Source organism: Anabas testudineus, chromosome 7 (assembly GCF_900324465.2).
Source record: "Anabas testudineus chromosome 7, fAnaTes1.2, whole genome shotgun sequence".
NCBI lineage: Eukaryota > Metazoa > Chordata > Actinopteri > Anabantiformes > Anabantidae > Anabas > Anabas testudineus.
The window spans coordinates 4,436,090-4,457,540 of record NC_046616.1 but is presented as its reverse complement, the minus strand read 5'-3'; the positions used below and the strand labels follow the sequence as shown (position 1 = coordinate 4,457,540).

General features: G+C 42.1%; 1 protein-coding gene across 2 annotated transcripts in view; it reads right to left on the bottom strand.

Moving 5' to 3' along the window:
• The window catches only part of lamb2 (laminin, beta 2 (laminin S)), a 29,013-nt gene that overhangs the window by 7,348 nt on the left and 214 nt on the right, over positions 1-21,451 (bottom strand). Inside the window, exons 2-21 of one of the 2 annotated variants that reach the window (XM_026367981.1) lie at positions 21,199-21,313; positions 10,809-10,978; positions 10,586-10,721; positions 9,039-9,112; positions 8,710-8,898; positions 8,412-8,475; positions 6,050-6,252; positions 5,838-5,958; positions 5,573-5,761; positions 5,301-5,480; positions 4,470-4,582; positions 3,487-3,566; positions 2,854-2,989; positions 2,600-2,758; positions 2,301-2,428; positions 2,078-2,210; positions 1,763-1,955; positions 1,387-1,530; positions 745-976; positions 420-589 (exon numbers count right to left, since the gene is read on the bottom strand). In XM_026367981.1, the coding sequence (XP_026223766.1) occupies positions 420-589; positions 745-976; positions 1,387-1,530; positions 1,763-1,955; positions 2,078-2,210; positions 2,301-2,428; positions 2,600-2,758; positions 2,854-2,989; positions 3,487-3,566; positions 4,470-4,582; positions 5,301-5,480; positions 5,573-5,761; positions 5,838-5,958; positions 6,050-6,252; positions 8,412-8,475; positions 8,710-8,898; positions 9,039-9,112; positions 10,586-10,721; positions 10,809-10,978; positions 21,199-21,229 (2,845 nt within the window). In that variant the 5' untranslated portion in view covers positions 21,230-21,313. Of the gene's footprint in view, positions 1-419; positions 590-744; positions 977-1,386; positions 1,531-1,762; positions 1,956-2,077; positions 2,211-2,300; positions 2,429-2,599; positions 2,759-2,853; positions 2,990-3,486; positions 3,567-4,469; positions 4,583-5,300; positions 5,481-5,572; positions 5,762-5,837; positions 5,959-6,049; positions 6,253-8,411; positions 8,476-8,709; positions 8,899-9,038; positions 9,113-10,585; positions 10,722-10,808; positions 10,979-21,198; positions 21,350-21,451 lie in introns of both variants that reach the window. The other variant, XM_026367982.1, reaches the window with a different exon arrangement.

Below are 21,451 nucleotides of genomic sequence, written 5' to 3'. Positions count from 1 at the left end.
TCACATTTTAGCGTGTTTATATGACTCTCTATGCTCTAACTGTAGATAAAAAACTCCAGTCTGCTACAAACACAACTTCTACTAATGCAATTGAACTACACACTCTGTAGTTCTCATTCTTAATATAAAAGGTATCTTTGAGCTTGAAGTGATCCACTGAAATGCCCTTTGGCACACACCTCAGATACATTCGTGCATCACATATTTCACTCACATCAGATGTTTTAAAACTCAAACACTGACACAAAGTACACGACCCATTGTCTTAATTGTGTAGAAAACAAATCACCGTAACTACATGCACACAAACATTGGGACATTTAAATGTTTCCTCCAGTATTAGGTGTAAAATAAAGAAGAGAAAGAAGCTAGAGCAAGGACTGATGGAACAGGAAGGACAGAAGAAGAATGATATTTACCTGTGTAGCCCTGTTTGCAGTTGCAAATAATTTGTTTGTTACGGTTGTCCTGATAACACGAAGCAGCAAAGTGGCGACCACTGTTGGGCCCATCTGGACAGGGGCACGGACGACACTGACCACTGGAGGCTTTGCCTAGAACGGGGTTACCATAGTAACCATTGGCACACCTGAAGACATTAACACAAGTAAACAGACTAAGTGGGCAATATGCAAGACGTGTGTGTTAAGTTAGAACATCCCAATCGCACATAATTTTCTATTATTGTGTTCATACTGTAGTTATTTTGCTGAACAAATGAAGCTCGGCCAGTTGGAGCATCACCTTTCACATTTTTCTCCTCCCGTATTGTCCCTGCAGTTGATGCAGAGTCCGGTTCTCTGGTCGCACTGGTCTGCATGTCCATTACACTGGCAGGGTCGGCAGCTGGGGAAGCCCCAGTGACCTGCCTGACATCCATCGCAGCGCTGACCAAATGCTCCTGGACGGCACTGGCACTGCCCAGTGAACTTGTCACAAAGTCGAGTCACAGAGCCTTCCAGGCTGCAACCACAGGCTGGCAAATGAAATAAAATAAAAGAATGAAAATAATTTAAGTGAGGCAGTAGAGGGCGCTGAAAGCATAGACTAGCTCATACAAAAGAGTGCCCATACAGATCTGCAATAAAATATGTGAATACATCAAACACCTGTACAGCATCTGCAAATAGAATTCATGATTAAATAAGAAATGAAAAAAATGAAGCACTGGTATAATAATCAATAGTTCGTACGTGAGATTTAATTTCCAATTAAATGGCTTTAATGGCTGCAAAGGTCTACCTAAGCCCTTCCATATAAAGTTAAACAGTAGTAGGAAGACCCAGATAAAAAACGCTGGTATGCTATATTATACAGTATCCTCTCAAAACAGGTTTGGATCTTAATGGGCCCCGAGTTTTAAAACTGCAATTTTAAGTTTCTCACCTATGCAGCCTGAGGGCCCAAAGCCATAAGTTCCCGGAGCACACTGATCACAGCGCCGACCGATCACGTTGGGTCTGCAGTGACACTGGCCCCCACGGACCTCACACACTGAGCTGATGGACCCCTGAGGATCGCAGTTACAAGCTGGTAGAGGACAGAGAAGCACAGGGATCAAACCAATGAGCCCTAACATATGTTTGTATGTGTATGTTCATGACATATTGACGTTAACCACAATTCTGGTGGTAAGTGAAACAAACAATGCTTGATGACTAAAAATACTGTATCAGTATTCCAGTAACTAGTTGTAGAGATTGTAGCAACAGAGAAAAGGCATCATTCAAATAAGGCATTTGATAAGCTTTGTTTCACTCACGCAGAGCCCCATCGTTTATGATGGCTGACATGCTGGTGATTAGCTTGGCACAGGTGTCGGTCATCAGTGGGCGGGTCACACTCTTTGCTCCTTCATGGCAGCGGTACCGCTCATAGGTTTGTTTCCTGTTATTTGAGGCTGGATCCCCGGCGTTGAACATCTCCATGGAAGAGTGACGTGGCATCAGGGCGATCTGGAGGAGAAGAACAGGGATTTATGAAAAGAGAAGGAGTGGGATGTTTGTGCCTGGAATGATAACTACAATTTATCCATGAGTCATATATTTATTTTAGAGGACTGGAAAAAGAATCTCACTGAGTCCACAAGCAGAACAGCGTTGGCCGCTCCGTTGAGGATACTGTTGGCATCCTGATAGCGTCTGAACTCAAAGCGAAGGGTGTAAGTCACACCTCTCTCCAGACACACAGGCTGAGGCGGGACCACAAACCTGGGGTAAACACCATCAGAACATAATTTGTATCAGCATCAAAGTGTGTACATGTGTGCATGACTGTGTTTCTGTGTGTCAGCAGCAGACCTGGCTCCAGCCGGCAGGGAAATAATGAGTCTGTCATCATCTGGAATGGTGTTTCCACAGGGGCTGCTGGTAGGAATCGGTCCTGGACGGATCACTGTTATTCGTACTTCCTCCCAGTCCCGGGACATCTACACAAATCAGTGCTCTATGTTAGTATTCACTGAAAAGCATAGTGATCATGAAACATGAGGGAACAGGGAGGAGGATGGTTATAGAGTAAGGCCTTCCTGTAAGACAGGTAGTCAAACTAAAGTAACGTGGACGTACTGTAGATAAAATGTAACACAGATCATACAGACCTGTGACTCGTAGCGGATAAGCAGGTCATATTCCACGGAGTAAGGAATGTTACTGATGAGGAACTCCAGGGTGCCACCCTCAGGAACCCAGGCAAACCCAGTGCCCGTCCAGGTGGCGGGGCGTCCGGGCTGGTGCTCCCTGGTCTCCAGCCTACAGCCCTGAGAAGATACAGATGAGATATATCTTTTAAATTTAGAGCTACAGAATCACACTAATACAAATTTGTAGATGGAAAAAAAACAAGTTGGCTCACCTGCCCCATTTTGGCCCACTCCGCCTCATAAAGGTAGTGATCCAGAGCCATAAAGAAATATCCCGACTCCACCTGTGTGCACTGACGTCCTGTCATGTGGTTGCGGCAGCGACACTGACCACTCTCCATGGAGCAGCTAAGATGAATTTAAATCATTTTATTTGACATCTATACTTTAAAGTGCCCACATTATGCCCCTTTTTGGGGCTTAAACATGTCCATGAGTTCCCCAAAAATGAGCCCACTTCTAATACACACACTCACACAGAATTTGAATTGGTGTGGCAATGCTTTATTCAGAGAGGTTGCTATTTGGTTTTCTTCTCTCTGAGTGCTACTTCATTCTTTATCACATTTAACTGTGTATTGGTAATCCATAAATCTGATTAAACCAAGCTGCTTTCTTCTTAGGTCTTGTCACCTAACAAGTAGGAAACCCAGTTGCCATGACTCAACTTCCAGATAACTTCACTTGGACGACTGAGAATCTTCACCGACAACCTGCAGCTTCTATTTTTGGGATAAATTGGGGGGAGGACCAGGGAGCCTCCCTGCTGCGTACCTATTAGTAATAGCCTCATAGTTCATGTATTATCTGTAACTCAAAATTAGCTACAGCATAGTGTTACTCACTGGTTGTCCAGGGCTCCTCCAATATCACACTCGCAGCCTCTGCAGCCGTTCACGTCATGGCTCAGCGCCCAGTGCTCTGTCTTTAAACACAGAAGGACACACAGAGGACAGGGTATTGACAACAAAAGCACAGACTACAGACAGACAACATGCATTGTGGCTTCTCCATTTGTGTTCCACTGTATTAATATGGGGTCATGTTTATACTGTATTTTCATCATCCCTGTTCAAGCATGTGGACAAACATTTACTAAACATCTGTCCACAATGGTTCAAGTTTATTCTTACTTTTCTCGACCCCATTAGTCAGCTGGACTGTTATTTGTAAAGCTAAGAGACTTAAAGGGTGTAATAACATTAACTTATCCTCTTCAGAGGATCATGGTATATTCATGTGGGCTACATTACCTTTAAAACTTTACCCCGGTGACAGTATGTAACCTTCTCTTTGCAGTATCTTTTTTTTTACAATTTTATTTCCAGTGTTGACATTATTGTTTCTTCATAGCATTTATGAGGTGTCAGGATCCACTTTCGGATCAGGTCCAAGCTCTGACCATTTTAGGCTTGCTGTAACTCACACCAACCGGACAAGCCTAAAATCCCTGGCCTAAAATTAGCCACACAAGGCCCAGGGAGGAGCTCACATTCCTGAATCCACTATTCCTAGCTGATCAGGTTTGGAACAGGAGGTTGAATTATAACAGGAGGCAGATCACCACCTCTCATCTCAGACAGAGAAACAGGCAGCAACACTGATTTAAAATCACAAAGTGAAGACACAGCTAATATGGGCCATGTAGGGGAATGAAAGGGAATGTGATTCAAATTTAATTATATCATGTTTCCTGACAAACATTTTTTTCATGGTTCAGCAAGAAAGGTCACTGACATTATGTTCTATCACTACTTAGGACTTGAGAATGAAAAATGTCTTTAATAATATCTATTAATATCTATTAAAGATGAAAGTGAGGGCTTACCAAACATTGGTCACAACTGCGTCCAGTGACAAGACGCTTGCAGTAGCAGTCTCCACTGACTGGGTCACACTGGGAACCGCTGGATACTGTCCCTCTATGGTCACACCGGCAAGCTGGAGGAAAAGGGCACAGGTAAAAATGGCTCCAGCATTATGTTTTAGACTGAGGCTTAAAATGATAAATCACTCAAGAACTTGAAAGAAGCATTTTAAAAGATTTTATTATCAAGGAATTTAATTAGCCATTTCATTTTAATTTGATCACAGCAATGCTTTACTAGAGTAAACTAGCACTAAAGTAGGTTCATTGTCAGATTTCTGTTGTCCTATGTTTTGTCCTTCAGGTGACATAAAGTCTTACCTATCTTATTGATGGACCTATATACAACCTGAGAGAAAAACCTGACAGACAACACCGCAGAAAAAGTACTACACCTCTTCTAGATGAAATTATTAAATCTCTTTTTACTTACAGACAGAGTGGAAATAGTAAATAGTATAATATAATCAGTTTTGTCTGAATTATTAATTGATTGATTAATTGATTTAACATCATCAGATATTTATCAAGAAATGCCTAAAGTAGGTAATTAGATAATTACATCACATTAATTGGTGTGAGTTATGTCCACAGCATGGATAGTTTAATCACCAATTTCATTATGAATTGTTATTTGTTGGATGAAGTAAAGTGTAAAAGATGCATCCAGATGTAGAAAAAGTATTAATATACTTGTCTTAGGTTGAAAAAGCTATGAACTATGAAACCAAACATAATGGACCATGATACCATTCGTTTATTTGCGTGACTTATAATACAGACTGTACTCACGTTGGCAGCCCTGAGGATTGTCAGCGCTCAGGCCAAAGAAGCCAGCCTTACATTTGTCGCAGCGCGGCCCCTCAACGTTGGCCTTGCAGCGACACTGACCTCCCACCATGCCGAGGGAAGGGTCGGTGTGGCTGTCGCACATCCCTCCATTCTGAGAGCCATCTGGGTCGCAGTCACAAGCTGTGAGACAGACAGGTGAGAGGCAGGTTAAGATAAAACTAACATTCTTCCAATTCTATATTCTTTAATGGGAAACACTAGCAGACACTCACCTATGCAGACGTTTGGGTCCCTGATATCCTTAATGGGGTTTTTGTAGTAGAAAGGTTTGCACATCTCACAGTTGCGTCCCATGGTGTTGTGCTGACACTCATCACACACTCCTCCACTGAGGTTGCCCATAGCCAAATACACCGCCATGTCAAAGTGGCAACGGGTGGAGTGGTCATTGCAGTTGCACTCTAGAAAAAGAGACGTATTTATTTCAGACTTACTAATTTTTACTAATGATTTATGGGTTTCCTCCTCTGTACTTACTCTTGCAGGCGTGGGTGTTACGTCCCTCAGCTGGTCTCCAGGGAAGGTCATTGTAGAAATCATCGCACTGCTCGCAGTTCAACCCCTTAGTGTTATGATTACACACACACCTGCCGTGAACCTTAAACAAGATGTGGGAGGAAGAGGTGCAGGAGTTAAGACAATCTATATATGATAAAGAAAATGAAATTGTGACGGCACATTACACCCACCATGCCTTCTATATCATCCCTGATGCCATCGATGGGGGCACACTCCGAGGCGTGGCCATAGCAAAAGCAGTTTCCACGTACGACAAGCTCATATATGGCGTAGTAGTATTTTTCTTTGATTTCAGCTCTGGGGTCCAGCAGATTGTCTCCCAGTGTGTGGAGTTTGGTGAAGTTCACTCTCAAGTTGGTGATCTTTAGCTGGTCTGTGGGGATATGAAGACATGAAGAAAATGAGTGAACGAGGAACAGGAGGCAGATACTCACGTAAGACTCAGATAATTATAAAAGCAAGACATCATCCAGATGTCATTCATAACTTATAACTGCATTTCCAGAAGTGGGAACATCCAACAGTTCTGGAGTGTGGTGTTGAAGTGGTTCTTCCCACATCCTTCCTCAAACTACATCAATGATCCAAAAGTCAACATTAAGCAGAAAGATAACCTCTTCCCTGAGAGGTTTGTCTGTCTGTTCACCCTGTCAGTCTGCCAGAACTGGTGGATCTCCAGCTGTTCATCAACCCTGACAAATGCACACAAACTAAAGCTCATGTACCGTAAGCACACAAGCCTGACAACATGCTATATGCATTTCACAGGGGCACTTTCTTTCTTATTGACAATTACTTCAGCTCCTCAAGGGCTCACTTTTAATAGGGACTACGTTCTGCATCAGGCGATTGTTGGTGACATTAAAACAACGTTTAGCTTCCCATGTTTCATTTATTATTTTGTAATGCTGCTGGAGGAGTTTGCATTTGAAGCTGGAGTATTACAATAAGAGGGATGAAATGTTTCATAGGGGGATTTATTTTCTTCCAATCCCTGACCCTGCCCTGCAGACTTTATCTGAAGTAATAGAATCCCTGTTTGACAGACAAGAGCTAATCCCTCCAGTTCCACTACACTAAGACACTGTTTCTCCACAGGCTATAACAGCAGGTCGAAGAACGGTCGTGCACCTCAGGTAGCAGCAGCAGCAACAGCTGAAATTAAGAATATGATATAGTACCTGCTCTGTTGGACTGAGCACAAACAGAGAGCTGAGAAAGTGAGCTACATACAGACTTCCAGAAGGCCAGAAACGGCCTCAAAAATCAACACCGTGAGGCTTCGGCATAGAACATCACATACAAATAGTGTAATTAAGTACCAATCTCAGGTAGTTACAATATATAAACTATATGTATATTTTCTTTCTATCTTTCCATCTTCTATAAATGAAATAGAAAAGTTGTTTGTATATATATATATATAATCCAATACATTGAGAATGAGAAATATAGTTACTTTTCAAATAATGATTTTTAAGTGTGTTTAAAATAAGAAATTTAGAAAGAAAGATATTTCTAATAAATTGTAATTTACATTTTGTTGCTTCAATAAAGCTCTGCAGAAAATGTATATATGTATTTAGTAATAATTCTTTAATTTGAAATGCTACCAAATCCATTCAAATAAGCTATGACTACCTCCCAGGTTGTTTATTACCCCCCAAAGACTGTAGATGCTTAAAGTTATAGTGAGGCTTGGAACTGGGGCTCAGAGCTGCCAATCATGGAGGTAGACTATGTACTGAGGGGAAGGTTTGTCTGGAAAGCTAAACTAAATTGTCCAACTACTTCAGATGTTGATTCACTGCCCTGACAACTGAAAATGCTAAATATGGATTGCTCAGCTGTGAGGGGGTCAGAGGTCTTCATTCGGGCCATTTCCAGTGAGATATTTAACAGCAGAACAAGACGACCTTTGCTGCTGCGTTGGAAACTGAGATTCAGGTTTCTGGGAAAAGCTCTCATATTCTGCCAGTCTAAACATGAGGACAGGACAGTGAAGCTGTGTGGGAGAGAAACAGCTGCTTTTCACATCACTCATGTCCTCCACACAGCAGGGCCATGTTTCACACCCCAGAGAGAGAGGGGTTGTTGCCGTCTGTGATGTGTCACAGCTGGGAAACAAGAGTGAATAGTGTCTGCTGGAGTTTGATTTATAGTGACAAATGTACCTGTAGTCAGCAAAAGAAAATGATACAGAGAGAGTTTGGAACTTTTTATTCCACAGTTGTACATTTTGATTTGATATTTGTGTAGAATTTCCTACATCATGACATGATGACATTTTAAAGATGTATTTTGTTTGCAATAAGACTATTTTAAAAGCAGCCCTGCTGTAGAGCTCTTAAGCTTTTCTAACCCATCAAAAAAGGATCCTTCTTACTGCACAGTTACATTTACGCACCAGCGTAGATGCTCATAAGTTTCTAGATTGGCTGAAATTTTATTACAATGAGGAAAACGTAATTATCGCAGGTCAACAAGGCAAGTGTACCATGAGCCTACTGTAAATGTGAGTGAGTAACCTACTCTGGATGTTTGGGCTGTATGGATCCTCAATCCTGATGGCTGGATCCAACACTCTGTAGATGACCTAGGACAAAAAATATAATCAAGCATACTTAATTAGTCTTAATTAGAATTTGTGCCACTTAAAAAGACTGGAAACGGGTGCAAACAGCAACTGTAAACACTGGAAACTTTTAAAAGTTGGACAGTGCCAGGCTAGATGTTTGCCAATCCTCACAGTTTTTAGGCAACAGACTCAGATGAATAAAATGTGAGATTGTTTTTTTTTTTTTAAGTCTTCCTCTAATGAACTGCTCACCTCTCCCTCTGTTGATGGTTCAATGTCAGAATAGCGTGACTCACAGATGACGTCATTAATGTTACGCAAAGGACCCTGGGAGACTCCAGGAAAGGTAGCAGCACAGTCGTGGGAAAAGTAGCGGTAAATCTGCCAGGTACGACCAAAATCTGCTGACCGCTCAATCAACATGGCCGCCGGACGAAAAGTCTGAGGGAGAAGAAAGTTACAACATCATTTTTTGCGTAGTTAGTTTTATTAAGCAGGATACTTCCAAAGTGCAACACAACACATACAAGTTCTTCTTTTCAGCTACCTATAGAAGGTCACTTAGCGTGTTAGAGTTTTACCTTGAAGGTCATGATGAGATGAGTGAAATGAAACTCTGCTTCCAGATCCAGCTGAATAAAGACTTCCGACTTTCCTGAAGGAGCGAGACAGAGACAGTGACTGAGAGAGAGATTTTCTTTTAAAGCTAATGACTGTCACTTAGACTGGGTTAATCATTTATAAACCACTTGCACCTATTGTCCATTTATATTATTATTTTTTGACAGATCACAAAGGACAATGGTTAACCATAGTAAAAGAAGCAGCAACCATGCTTTTGGCTTCAGGAATGGCAACTTGACAGGAAAAAGCATTTAGTCTTGGCAGGAGAAATGTAGCGAGCAAGTCGGAAACGCTCACACACTTCCTGAGTTGTAAAGCACCAAATATTCTAAAGGCCCACTTTCCTCTAAGGACTTCATGTACTTTTACTCATGTTCTCTATTTTTTCCTGTAACTCTTTCAAATTCAAAGCCAAGAGCCATTTCCTATTTGTGCTAGTAAAACACCAAAGCTGGACCAAACTAATTTTGTATTTTTGTTATTAGGCAAATATGAAATGCAGAGGATGATTTTCCATCATTTCTACATTAAAGCTGCACTAAGTTTTCAGCATTTTTGAGCATGACGTAAAAAAAAAAAAGATAGATGATGATCAAATTGTTGTAATATTTCATATTAATTTAATATTTATCACTACCATCTAAATAAGCCTGCACTTCTACTTTAAGTCCTGCCTGACTATTCGCTAGTCCAGTGTTAAAGGTCCTTTACCCACTTTATTATAACGTCCTATTTGATTTTCTGATGTTAGTTGTTAACAAAACACTAGTGTGAAGAATAAGGATGGGTGTCAGAGACTTTTTGTGCATGTTATTCAAATAAATGAAAAGACACATGAGATCCCAGGAAATCCCAGCTTTTCCAATTATCAAGTCCACACAATCAAACCACTATAATCCATATCAAATAGGCCTAGTGTGCAAAGCGTGTGGAAAAGCAGCAGCAATCAGGAGTATAAATAGTCCCCACTCTTCCTGTCCCCCTTCTTCTCTTTCTGCCTCTCTGTTCTATTCTGGGCATGGTCCTCCGTTACAGTAAATGGCTCACAAACAGCTGACATGGATCCAACTGGCTGCTCCACTCAGTGCTTTAAATCCACTCACTGTGATGAAGATGTATGTGCACATGAAAACACATCAGTTAAACATTGTCCCTGTCACTGGCCTTACTACTGTTCATCCCTCTGTCTCGAATACTCCCTCAACGTTCACTTTTATCTTTCCATTCCTCTTCCTGTCTCCCTTTTCTCTCTGTCTGAGGCGCCAAAGCAGGACCTACTCTGTCATTAAGTCCATCTGTAGCTGGTCAGAGGATGTTGGCCAATGTGTGTGTGCACATATGTTTGTGTACAAACTTAATACTGCTTTAAAAGTTCTCTCCAGCTACCACAGGCTACTGGTACTTATGGTTTCAGTAAATGGTTCCAACTTACTGGCCTCAACTTATTAATAAATGTGGACTGTACCCTTGGTAAAAGTCACAGATGACCACAGCGTCTTCTTACCATTCTCAGACTGCCACCAGGACTTCTTACGGTGAGGTTTGAAGGTGGTGATAACATTTTCTATTCGGTGATTAATGGTGTTGTAGACTGGGTCATAAGGTCGCCTGGAGTCACATTCGAAACACTTCTTCTCATCCTGCAGCAGGACAAGAAAAGGTCAGTGCAACAAGGTCAGGATGAAAGAGTTAAGGGTTCAGTGAGAAACTCAGACACGTGCACTGACCTGAAGATGACTAACAATGCAGTAAGGCTCTTTTCTCCTCATGCCACATGTGGACGAAGCCTTCAGGTTCTTCTCTCGTCCAACCAGCAGGTCTCCCGTTGCTGGGTAACAGCTACCATGTGCACAGCCGTAGCTGTGGTCAGGTTCCTGACCAACGGCAGCAGCCAGGACTGGAAGAGGGAGGGTGGGACAGGAAACGAAATACAGTGAACAGGAAACAGCAGCACAGAGCGTGTTAATCTAATAGAGCACCCCTTCACTAAATTTTGTCGGCAATTAAAGTCGAGGCTGAAATTAGTAACCTAAAGCAGAGACATCAAAAGCTCTTATCGTTTCCTGAGGAAACAGGCCCCAGCATGGGTGGAAAGTAAAGAGCTAAATCTGTGGGCTTCTTTACACGAACCAGTGAATCTGTGTTCCACACGATGATGTCACGGAAATAAAAAAGGGCATAAACTGGCAAATGCGGATCAGCAATATTCTAATATAGTCCCCACATTATTTGGTGTAATTAGAGATTTGTTTTGTGGTCTTTAAACATAGATTTGACAGGATGTGCACCAAATATCTGTGGTATATAAATCACTTTAATATACATATATACAATACATATTAAATTGATTTAATATTATTTTTATTGGTTTTAGAAAACGTCCCTGAAAATCTGATCGCAGTAATGGCCATCACTCAAACACAACTATCACTGACACCAGTGTAACCAGAGGCGAAACAGTCTTCAAACCTTTAACTGGTTAGATCAGCAAAACACTGTTTTTTAATCTGGTGTTAGTCTATAAAGAGAGCTCCGAAACATTACCAACAAATGGATCTGTGTGTTTGTTCTGTGTTAATTTAACCCACACTGTAGGAGTGTTTATATCTTACATGTTGCCATGTAGAATATCATATAGAGGGAGGATTAGAAACACCTGTTGTTGGCAGACTTTAGATTGACAGTATGACCCCTGGGCTTTCACTCCACTCATACTAATTTCCTCTAGGCAACACACACACAGATTACTGGTCCCAGAGGCGTGTAGGAGGAGACATTTTCGTCATGATGCCCAGTGGAATGTGTGATGGCTACTGCCGGTTGTCATGAAAGTTTATAAGGTTTATTTTAACTCCCACACATAACACAGCTACTCAGTCACACCAAGGCTCCAGTTCTGCATCACAGAGAGACACACCATCTCTCCACTTCATGGTTTCACATTAGTATGTGTGGAAAAACAGCTTTTCTGTTCATTTATGTCACACCTTCATGTGGAAGCTGTCAATAAATAATCACTTACAATGGTCTTAGTTGACCTTTGTATGACCTGCATTTGTTAAATTCCAGATTTAGAGGGGCCTCTTGTGAAGTCAGTTTTTGGGACCCCTGCAGACAACAGAGTCTATTACCCTTCAGGGTTGCTTTAAGATAATCCCCCTCCTACTGGATGTTGTCTCAACACTGAACCGACTCTTGATCAAGAAGTAGCTGCCACAGCCTGTATGCAGCTTACATTGCTTACATGAGGCATACATTATCCTACAAATGGATATCGTCCAGAAATCTGCACTATCAATATTATAAGATAACAGAAACAAATTAATATCTTAAATTAAAACAGACAAATTAAATCGAGAGTCATATGTTTCAGTCAGATGTAGTACTGTTACAGGCCCCACTCACTGTCTGCACATGAGTAAATTTAATCTCCTTTTCATGTTTTTCAAGACCACCAGATTTTATAAAATGTATACAATCTACACTTGAGTGTACTGTATAACTTAATAAGCCTCAAAAGATAAAGAGTTACATGATAGGTAACTGGAAATCAATCTACCGCTTCACTCTTCTCTACTACATGCAGCCACACTCTGCCCAGTGCTTCACATGGGCCTATAGTGATTATGAAATTACATTCCATGAGAATACTCCACAACCTTAGAATAAATCAGAAATATTTTAAATTATCTGATTGGTTACAAGGGAGAGATTCACATCAGTGGACAGAATAAAACAGCCACAGCCACTTTTTCTGCGCTGTTTTTATTCTTTTTTGCCACAAAGAGACATAATGCATCACAAGAGCCCTCACTTGTAGATGTCAGTAAGACTGTTCCTGTACAGATCTTAACATTTAAAGTCTCTCATGATATCAGTCTTCTGTGCTTCCTGCACATTGTACATTCGTGAGATTTTAATGATTTAGTGCTGACAGACGTGAAGAGAGACTTTTTGTCACACCTGCAGTGCTTGGATGCTCTCTGCAGGTCTAACCTGACTGATTGGTAGACAGAGGCAGCACATTATCACAGCCTGGCACAGCTCTAAGGCCATCTGTAGATAGGAAGTCTTTTGGGAACAGTGCAGAGAAGGATTTCACATGGACACACACTCCGCAGGAATCCTGTATTTGCCTGGCACCTGGACAAGTCTCAGGTTGGTGCCAGCGAAGTGAGGAGCCAGTCACAAACATGCCAACAGCGTGCACAAGCAGAAGACCCTGGGTATTATAACTATAATATAATTACTCTCTTTCATTTGAAACTTCACTGACAATCCAACAAACACACAACCTGGTATACATGTTCCATTTTTCCAGTGAATGTAAGCATCAATCATGTGCGTGTAGTCTACACAAAAGACGCCTATTAGATGATGTGTTCAAGTACAAGGTAACAATCTGAGCTGCAAAACATTTATCATTGCTGTATCATCAGCAAAGACAACAGCTGACATAATGGACAGTGATACAATAGGCTTGAGGTTGTTATCTGAGCATGTCAGACGGGTGATTTGATGGGTACGACAAACAAGAGAGTGCGAAAAAGTGATACAGTGCAAAGAGTTTGTACAGACAGTGGGAAGACCCATCCACACACAACCTGATAGCTATTCTGGAAAGTACTGGCAAACATTCAAAGGAGAGAAAGACCAGGGGATTGTGGACGAGCTAAGCAGACGTCTGATATGCTGTATAATCACTGGGTTTCTTGTTGCCTTTTATCTCTGTGTGTTTCTGTCTATGTCTGTTTCTGAAAAGCGACACAGGCTTCAGCTCAGGAAACAACTTGAGCTGTCATAACTGCAGCGATATGAAAACAAGATACTCAGACTAGTAAATTACATATCACACAATGGACTAATCGGGATTTGCATACAGCCTCCATAGAGCCCATTTAATCAGAACCTGAGCTGCATCGCAACACAATTATTAAATAAATATGTTCAAACCGAAAACTGTTTAATTGTATAAGAACGTCATTTCCAGGAGACAGGGCTGGAAACAGAGCATTTTAGTTGTTTGAAACCCAACTTGTTTGCTGCTGTTACCTTTGTTTTCTAGACCTTTGGGCAGGACACATTGAGAAAAACTAGAGAAAACACTCTACTGTTTCATCTCTGAGCTGATAAACTGCAGTCACAAGAGTTTCTTTCCTTGTTCTCCTTTTCTTTCTTTTCCTTATATCCATAAATGGAGAGGCAGGAAGGAATGCAGGCTGACAGCTGAGAGAAGAGAAGGGGGCAGCGGTGCTGCTGCTGCTGGTGAGTGTGTGTTGGAGCGGGACTCACAAAGCGCTGCTGTTCAACCAGCCATTAGCCTGTAACAGCAGGGGTATACACCATAGCCCTGCACCATATTGTGCAGTATTCAGCCTGCTCAGCCTCTTATAACCACACATCCCCCTGGGGTTTATTAAAGAACTGCTTTTAGCGTCATATTGGTGACAATCATTCTTGTTTTTTCATAGATGTCATGTACTGTTTTACTGTAACAGTGCTCATGCTGTTTAAGACATCAAGCGGGTGACAAACTGCTCAATGTTGTTAAGCTGTTCCAGGCTAACACAAACAGGCATGATATCATTGTGTTCACGATAAAGGACGGTGAAATCGGATTCGAAAGCCAGCAGGCCTTCCACATGAGGCAATGCGGGGTGCAGTGGTCATCCATTCATTCCCACCCCCCCAGGTGTGCGCCGCTTTTATTCCTAGCTTTCATCCCAGCATTTGATTACGTCTCGTTAGACAGAAAGAACTCTTTAAAAAGAGTCGTTGTCAGCATGTGTCATACCGCGCTTGTTTTTTCATCTCAACTCATTTTCAAAGACTTTTACTGTATATTCATACGTATCCTGCACTGAAGGAGTTTGTCAATGTGTTTATTGACATAGTCACAAGACACATAGTGTAAATGCTGCTTTAAGTCATACATGTACGCTTCCTCCTTTCATACTGTCCTCATATCTCCATTAACTCCAGTATGCATCTAATACCACGAGTAACTTACAGCTTGTGTTGGGCTGTGGAAGAGGATGTGACACAGACATGACACATTCTACTGGGACCAGTCAACAAGACACAGTTTGCTGTCACATCTACCAGTGTAAACAACGCAGGAACAACAATAACAAGGCAGCACACATTTGAGCAGGTGGCGCTGATGGGAGGACGTGAACACACCACATTACCAAGAAGATTAAATGGCACCAAGGTCAGATCCAGTATCAGCTAAACCACAGCAGTGAACAGACAAGAATAGCATCATTTTAAGAAAAGACATTTTAAACTGCACTGCAGATCTGAGAGAGGGTGGGACCACAGGGCGGCACAGATATGTTTAGCCCTCACCATCAGACAGCTACTTTAAAACCCTGACAGAGAAAAGTCAACAGCCTTTTATTTTTAACTCCTCCTAGCTAATTAGTTTACATTCTCCCTTCTCTGTGTCTCCGTCCTCTCTTTGCTTTGCACTTAGTTGATGGATGGTCAACTCCCACGGCCAAACATCCAGCTGTTCTCCTCCCTCTTCACCTCTTTATTACTCTCAGCTCTCACCTCCCATTTCTCTTCTCTTCTAAAGTCCAGCTTGTCCTCCCCCGTCTGCCCTGCTGCTCACTACTTTCTTCGCTTCTCTCATCCTCCGATCTCTAATCAGAGCTCAGAGCCCTGGTTACAAAATGATCGCTGACCTTAAGGTCATGTATCATTTCAGACAATGAGAAGATGATGTTCAAAGCAATGCAGTGAAAAGGTGGTGACAAGGCTACAGGCCCTCAGCGACATGGGGTTCACCAAATTCCAGTGGGATTATTTTTATCATTAAAAAAGCTGTCATAAGAGAATGTGCCCAGGCCACTGTGTGAAATAACAAAAGCAATTTTAGCATGTGATATATCTCACACTGTAGTTATTGCCTAAGTCTTGTACCACAAGATTTTAGTAATTAGTAGTAAGTAGTTCTCTTCTCTCACCTGTTTCCTTCCTGCCTCGCCATTTATGCCGAGGTAAGACCTCCTAACGCTCATCCTGCGCTTGTACCTTGGACCTCACTTTGGATAAAAGCTTCTCCCAAATGATTAAATGTAAATGCAAAGTGTTTTTGACTAATATTTTCAATACAAATGACAATTTATTATGTAAATATAACCTCTCATCAGAGGATTTGCATTAAATATTAAATTCAGATCAACACTACCGCACAGACCTGATGAACTTTGTGTTTGATATATATATAAAAATACTTTTAATAATAGGGCTACATTTGTAATATATTTTGTCTTGTGTGACATGGCCCTTGACTCACCCTCAGCTGTTCCTAAGATTGTCACTGACCGCCTGTTTGACTTATAACAGACAGAACATTTCAGTGAGCAGGACCAGACACCGACCATTACACAGGCTGTTATATTAACAAGGCATGGCACTGTGAGGCAGCTGGTTCTGCTGGAAGAGACTTTCACATTCCTGTCCCGTATAAAGAAATATCTGAATCACCCCGTGTTGGAGAGGAAATATGAAACAGGGCACCGTCATCAACAGGTGGACAGTGGAGGGTGGAGATGGATGGAGGCTTGCACAGAACAATGCTCGTTCTTATCGTAGTGGTACAGCAGACACATGAAGCATGTTCACTGCCCATCTATAATTCCTATTACTGACAATTTATTAACATTCTTATAGAGATAAATGTCAATGAGCTTTTTTAATAGTCTGTCTGAACACTGGGTTGACCATGGGAAAACTCAGTCTTATGATCAGACAGTATTGAGTCTGTATCCTCAGATGACCTTTGAAAAGCTTCTATAAAAAAGGCAAAATCTAAACTTTAATCCTCAAAGTTCCTTAAATGCTGAAAATGAAATCCTCAGGTCCGCTTCAGTGTGAGATCTACCTTTAAGTGCTGCTGATAGTGGGATCCTCTAAAGCCGGCTAGCTGCCTGTCGTGCTGCATGAAGCTCAACAAATCCATCAAATCCTTCAGTTTCTAGTGGCTCTTTCTATGTAAGTATGATGAGAGCCACTAGAAACATATTCCTTGTATGTACAAGCATACTTGGCCAATAAATCTGATACTGAAATAACATATAGTGAGCAGATGTTGGGTGCAGCCTGTCGGTCAACCCGTGACTCTGCCATAGAGAGTGAGTTGGTCTGGATTTGGTTAGTGATTACAGTGTTTTGTGTTTATCCTGGTGCTCAGCAGCTGCTCAAGGAGACATGGAGAACTAAGCAGAGTGTAGACTGTGTGTGTGTATTCAGAGCCTCTGATGAAGAAAATCTGGCTCCACTTAGGGAAAGCTCAGAGAAAACTACAGCACACGAGGGACTTGTCATTATCTGATGCATGCATTTAGTGTTTTTGTATGTGTGTGCGTGTGTTCTGCTCACCTGTCACCTTTTTTGCACCTTAAGTTAATCTGGCTAATTATTCTCTAGATGTGTGCAAAAGAACATATACGTGTACGTGTGCTATTTGCACCGGTGTCAGTTTGCGTTTCTATTCTCACACGATATCTGGGGTGTAATAACATAATTATATTGACTGACTGTTGAAATTGTTTCCTGTGTTAGGAAGAAAAGGGGTGACCTCAGTGTGGCCACAGGCAAAGCTCAGCAGCCCTGAGTATGATTTAGAATACACAGGAGACTACTGAACGTGTGTTTATGTGTGTGTGAAGACATTTCTAACCCTAGGTATGAACTGATGCTTAAAATGTCTCCTATTCCTGTTTGGTTATAGATATAGACCTTAGCTTAGCTTTAATTTGTCATGATCAACAGGTATTAGAACACACTGAACACATGCATTTAAACCACCGGGTGAATTTAATGGTGTGGCTGGTCGAAGTATAGTATAGCACCCTAAAACTGACAATATACAAGCACACATAGGTCACATAGGCAAGTTAGATTATAAAACAAGTGTTCTTATCTTGTCAAACACAGTGACCTGGGACATAAGTATGGGATGACTGGCCTATGTTTATAAGCCAAGAGGTTTTATTAGACCTCCGTGTGTACGTGTGTGTCTGTGTGTAATTAAAGGGCTGAAAGATGAAAACCCTCCACACTGTGACTAGAGGTCAGCCGTCCATGACAACAAAATCTGAAACTGAAATATGTAAAGAAAATAATGATCACATTAATTGTATGTGTGCTTTCTGGCTTCGTCTCTGACTTTATCCTCTTTTCCTTCCTTCCTTATCCCTCCTTCCACCCTGACATGTCGCGGTATCACCCCGTAATTGCTGCTTGTCTGCTATTAGATAATTAGAGGTGCGCTGGTGTCTGAGAGTGTTCTTTAACAAGCTGTACAACACAACCTGTTATTAGTCTGTTATTAGACATAGCTGGTAGACTACAGCAATAAAAGAATCAAAAAACACGACATGGCACATGGCGGGAGGGAGCGAGGCCATTTCTCTATGTTCTGCTTGAGTTTTTATTGTAATTTGTTCATTTCTATAGTTTAAGACCTGAGACAGATATGCTGATTTCATTTTTATCTGTCATGATAGCAAAAGCACAAGTACTTCCATCTAATCATAGCACAAATTTTAACCAGTTCAGGGTGTATTGTATTCGTAGTGTCAGCAAACGACAGCTGGGTGTGGACTGCACTGTTACTGTATCTGTTCCACCTCCGCCCTGTAAATTCATGGCAGCTCCACTCAGGTTCACCACTGTACCAGCTACCCTATTGTTTTTAATGAAACCAGCACCATTTCCTATTCATCCTCCCTGCCCTTCATCCTACCTCCTCCTCCTCCTTTATCTCCACCCCCCGATTTCATTCAGAAAAACCCCTGCCAACAGGACAGGGAAACCTAACTCACCGTCCTTTCATATAAACAAACCTGTTCCCTCTCTCTACCGTCCTCTTCCCTCTGAGCTCAAAGTCTTTCTCTCCTGTTTTCTCTTTGTCCTTATTCTATCCCACCATTTCTCACCACTCTAATTTTTCAGCCACCCCCCCTTATCTGTCTGTAGCGCTGCTGGTTAGTAGGCTTTACTGCACCATTGTTCTAGTATCCGTACATTTCCGGAGACTGATGCTTACAAAGACTTCGGGAACACACTGTCTCACTCCCTCTGCCTAATGCTGGCTCTCACCTGTCCACACACACATCTGAGGAGGACGTCGGTGGTTAAGATAAACTCCATTCCTACACAAACACAAGCCTGCAGGTAGGGAGAATTACAGTGGCTTTACTCTGCACCACGAGGCAAACTTCACCCTTTTATGTAGAGTTTTCCTTCCTATTTTCCTGTCCAGGTCCTTTCTTACCTCCTCTACAGGAATAACGAATTTCTCGCTCCCTCAGTTGACCTTAATGACACAAAGTCACGATTCACATGATGCATATGTTAGAATGCTAAACCATTACATGTTCATAGGTATTTATTTCTGCACATGCGCCTTCGCTCACACACACAACAAGCTTTCTATAAGTGCTTCTTCAGCCTCCACCCCCCGAGAAGAAGAAAAGGAACGGTAAGTAAAAAGAAAAAGCGTGGAGTGGAGGCACTGCTGGTTCCTTTGTCCCTGTGACCAGCTTGAGTCCTTTCACTCTGTCCCTGCTTCTTTCCCTCTATGTCAAACACACACACACACACACACCAATTAACCCCCGTCTCTAGTGCATGGATTTAGGCCTGACCCTTGACCTTGCAGCTCATCCTCAGAGGTGTAGGGAGTCTGAATGGACAGCTCCCTGTCTCCATAATGATGCAGCATTGGATTTTGTAGATGCACATCAAACACACTTCTCCTCTAAAGCATGAACCTTTACGATGACACTTTTAGTCCAAACGGACCAAACCAGCTACAGTCACAGTTTCAAAACAGCAGCTAATGTGATTCACCACAAGTGCGAGTGTGTGTTTTCATCAGATTTAATTCATTGACTCTGAATAAACTTAGCTCCAGCGTGAAGACAATACAGGCTGAACAGGCCTGTTATTTCACGTCGGATCCCACTTCTCACGGTACAAACGAGAAATAAACCTCTCACCATATATCTCCTCGCTGCTTCTATACATTCCCTCTGACACACCAAGAGCAAAGCGCTGTGTGTCCTCAAAGCTAACACCAAGCTTTATCACGCATCTTAAACAGCTGCAGTTTGTGATCAGTGATAACGTTGGAGAAAACACCCCGGGTGCTAACAGCAGGCAATTTAACTGAAGCCATGAGCCTATTGTCTCCTAACTCCAGGGAACAACCGCATTAGGGTGCATTTTATTGAGGATCATTACTCTGTTAAAGCACTGAGCACACCTCCACTTTGACTGGGGCGGAGCAGGTGCCAGACACCAATACTGATGACTTTCAGAGCTAACAAGGCTTTAAATGTGATCCTAAAACACAAGAACTAGTGATTCATCAAATACTGGCCAGCGCGTGTAATTTAGTTTAAATGTGTTTATTTCAAAGCCTTTATGTGTACACACACAGCACTGGACACTCATACAGTGATTTAGCAGTGATGCAGGTAGGCGCTGAGACGATGTCTCTATTTGTGGATTCAGCTGGGCTGTTTTAGGACGGCCATAAACAGAGCGACGCCACCCAAAGAGAGAGACAGACAGGGATGACCCCCGGAGATGCACAAGGCACCAAGGGGCCCTAAAAAAGAAACTTCAGCTGCAGTATCTTATCTCCGTGCAGAGCAATGCAGCCTCACGTCCAGCACGTCCAGGCTACTGATTCTACTAAAGCTTATTTCTGTGCTGTGTTAAACTGCAGGTGAATGAAAGAGTTCACAGGAAACTGCTGAGAAAGAGCAGCTGAGTGCACTTTGAAAAGCAAACAGCTTTTATTAATATTCTTCTGGTTCAAGTGCCCATTTCTTAACTGTGAAACAGGAAATGAATAAACAATTCTCCTAGTTAATAGAAGTGTTTATGTGTCTCTTTGTCCCAGCACTCAGACATATTCATCTTAATAGATACCATTGCTCAACTTAACTGCATGTTTTCCAGAGAACAGTCAAAGAAAACCAAGAGACACTTGTTAGTCTTCATACTCGTTCACTGACTGACTTCTGAGGATTTGTTACGGAGCAGAAAACACGGCTCGACTTCAAAGCTCCGGGTGCACAGTCTACTCACCGCAGACGAGCATTACCAGTGACGCTTGCATCTCGGAGCGCACATCAACCCGCGGGGCTGCAGACGACCTGTGGCGTGCACCAGTCTGTGATGAGCTGAGCAGCGGGTTATTCACCTGCAGAGCACACAGAGCATGAAGCAAAGTGAAGTGCTGATGAGAAGAGAAGACAGGTTGGAGGTTAGAGGACTGAAAACACTGGGTGAACTTGTTCTTCAATGTTTTCTTCCATGTGTTTGTGTCCATTTATTCTCT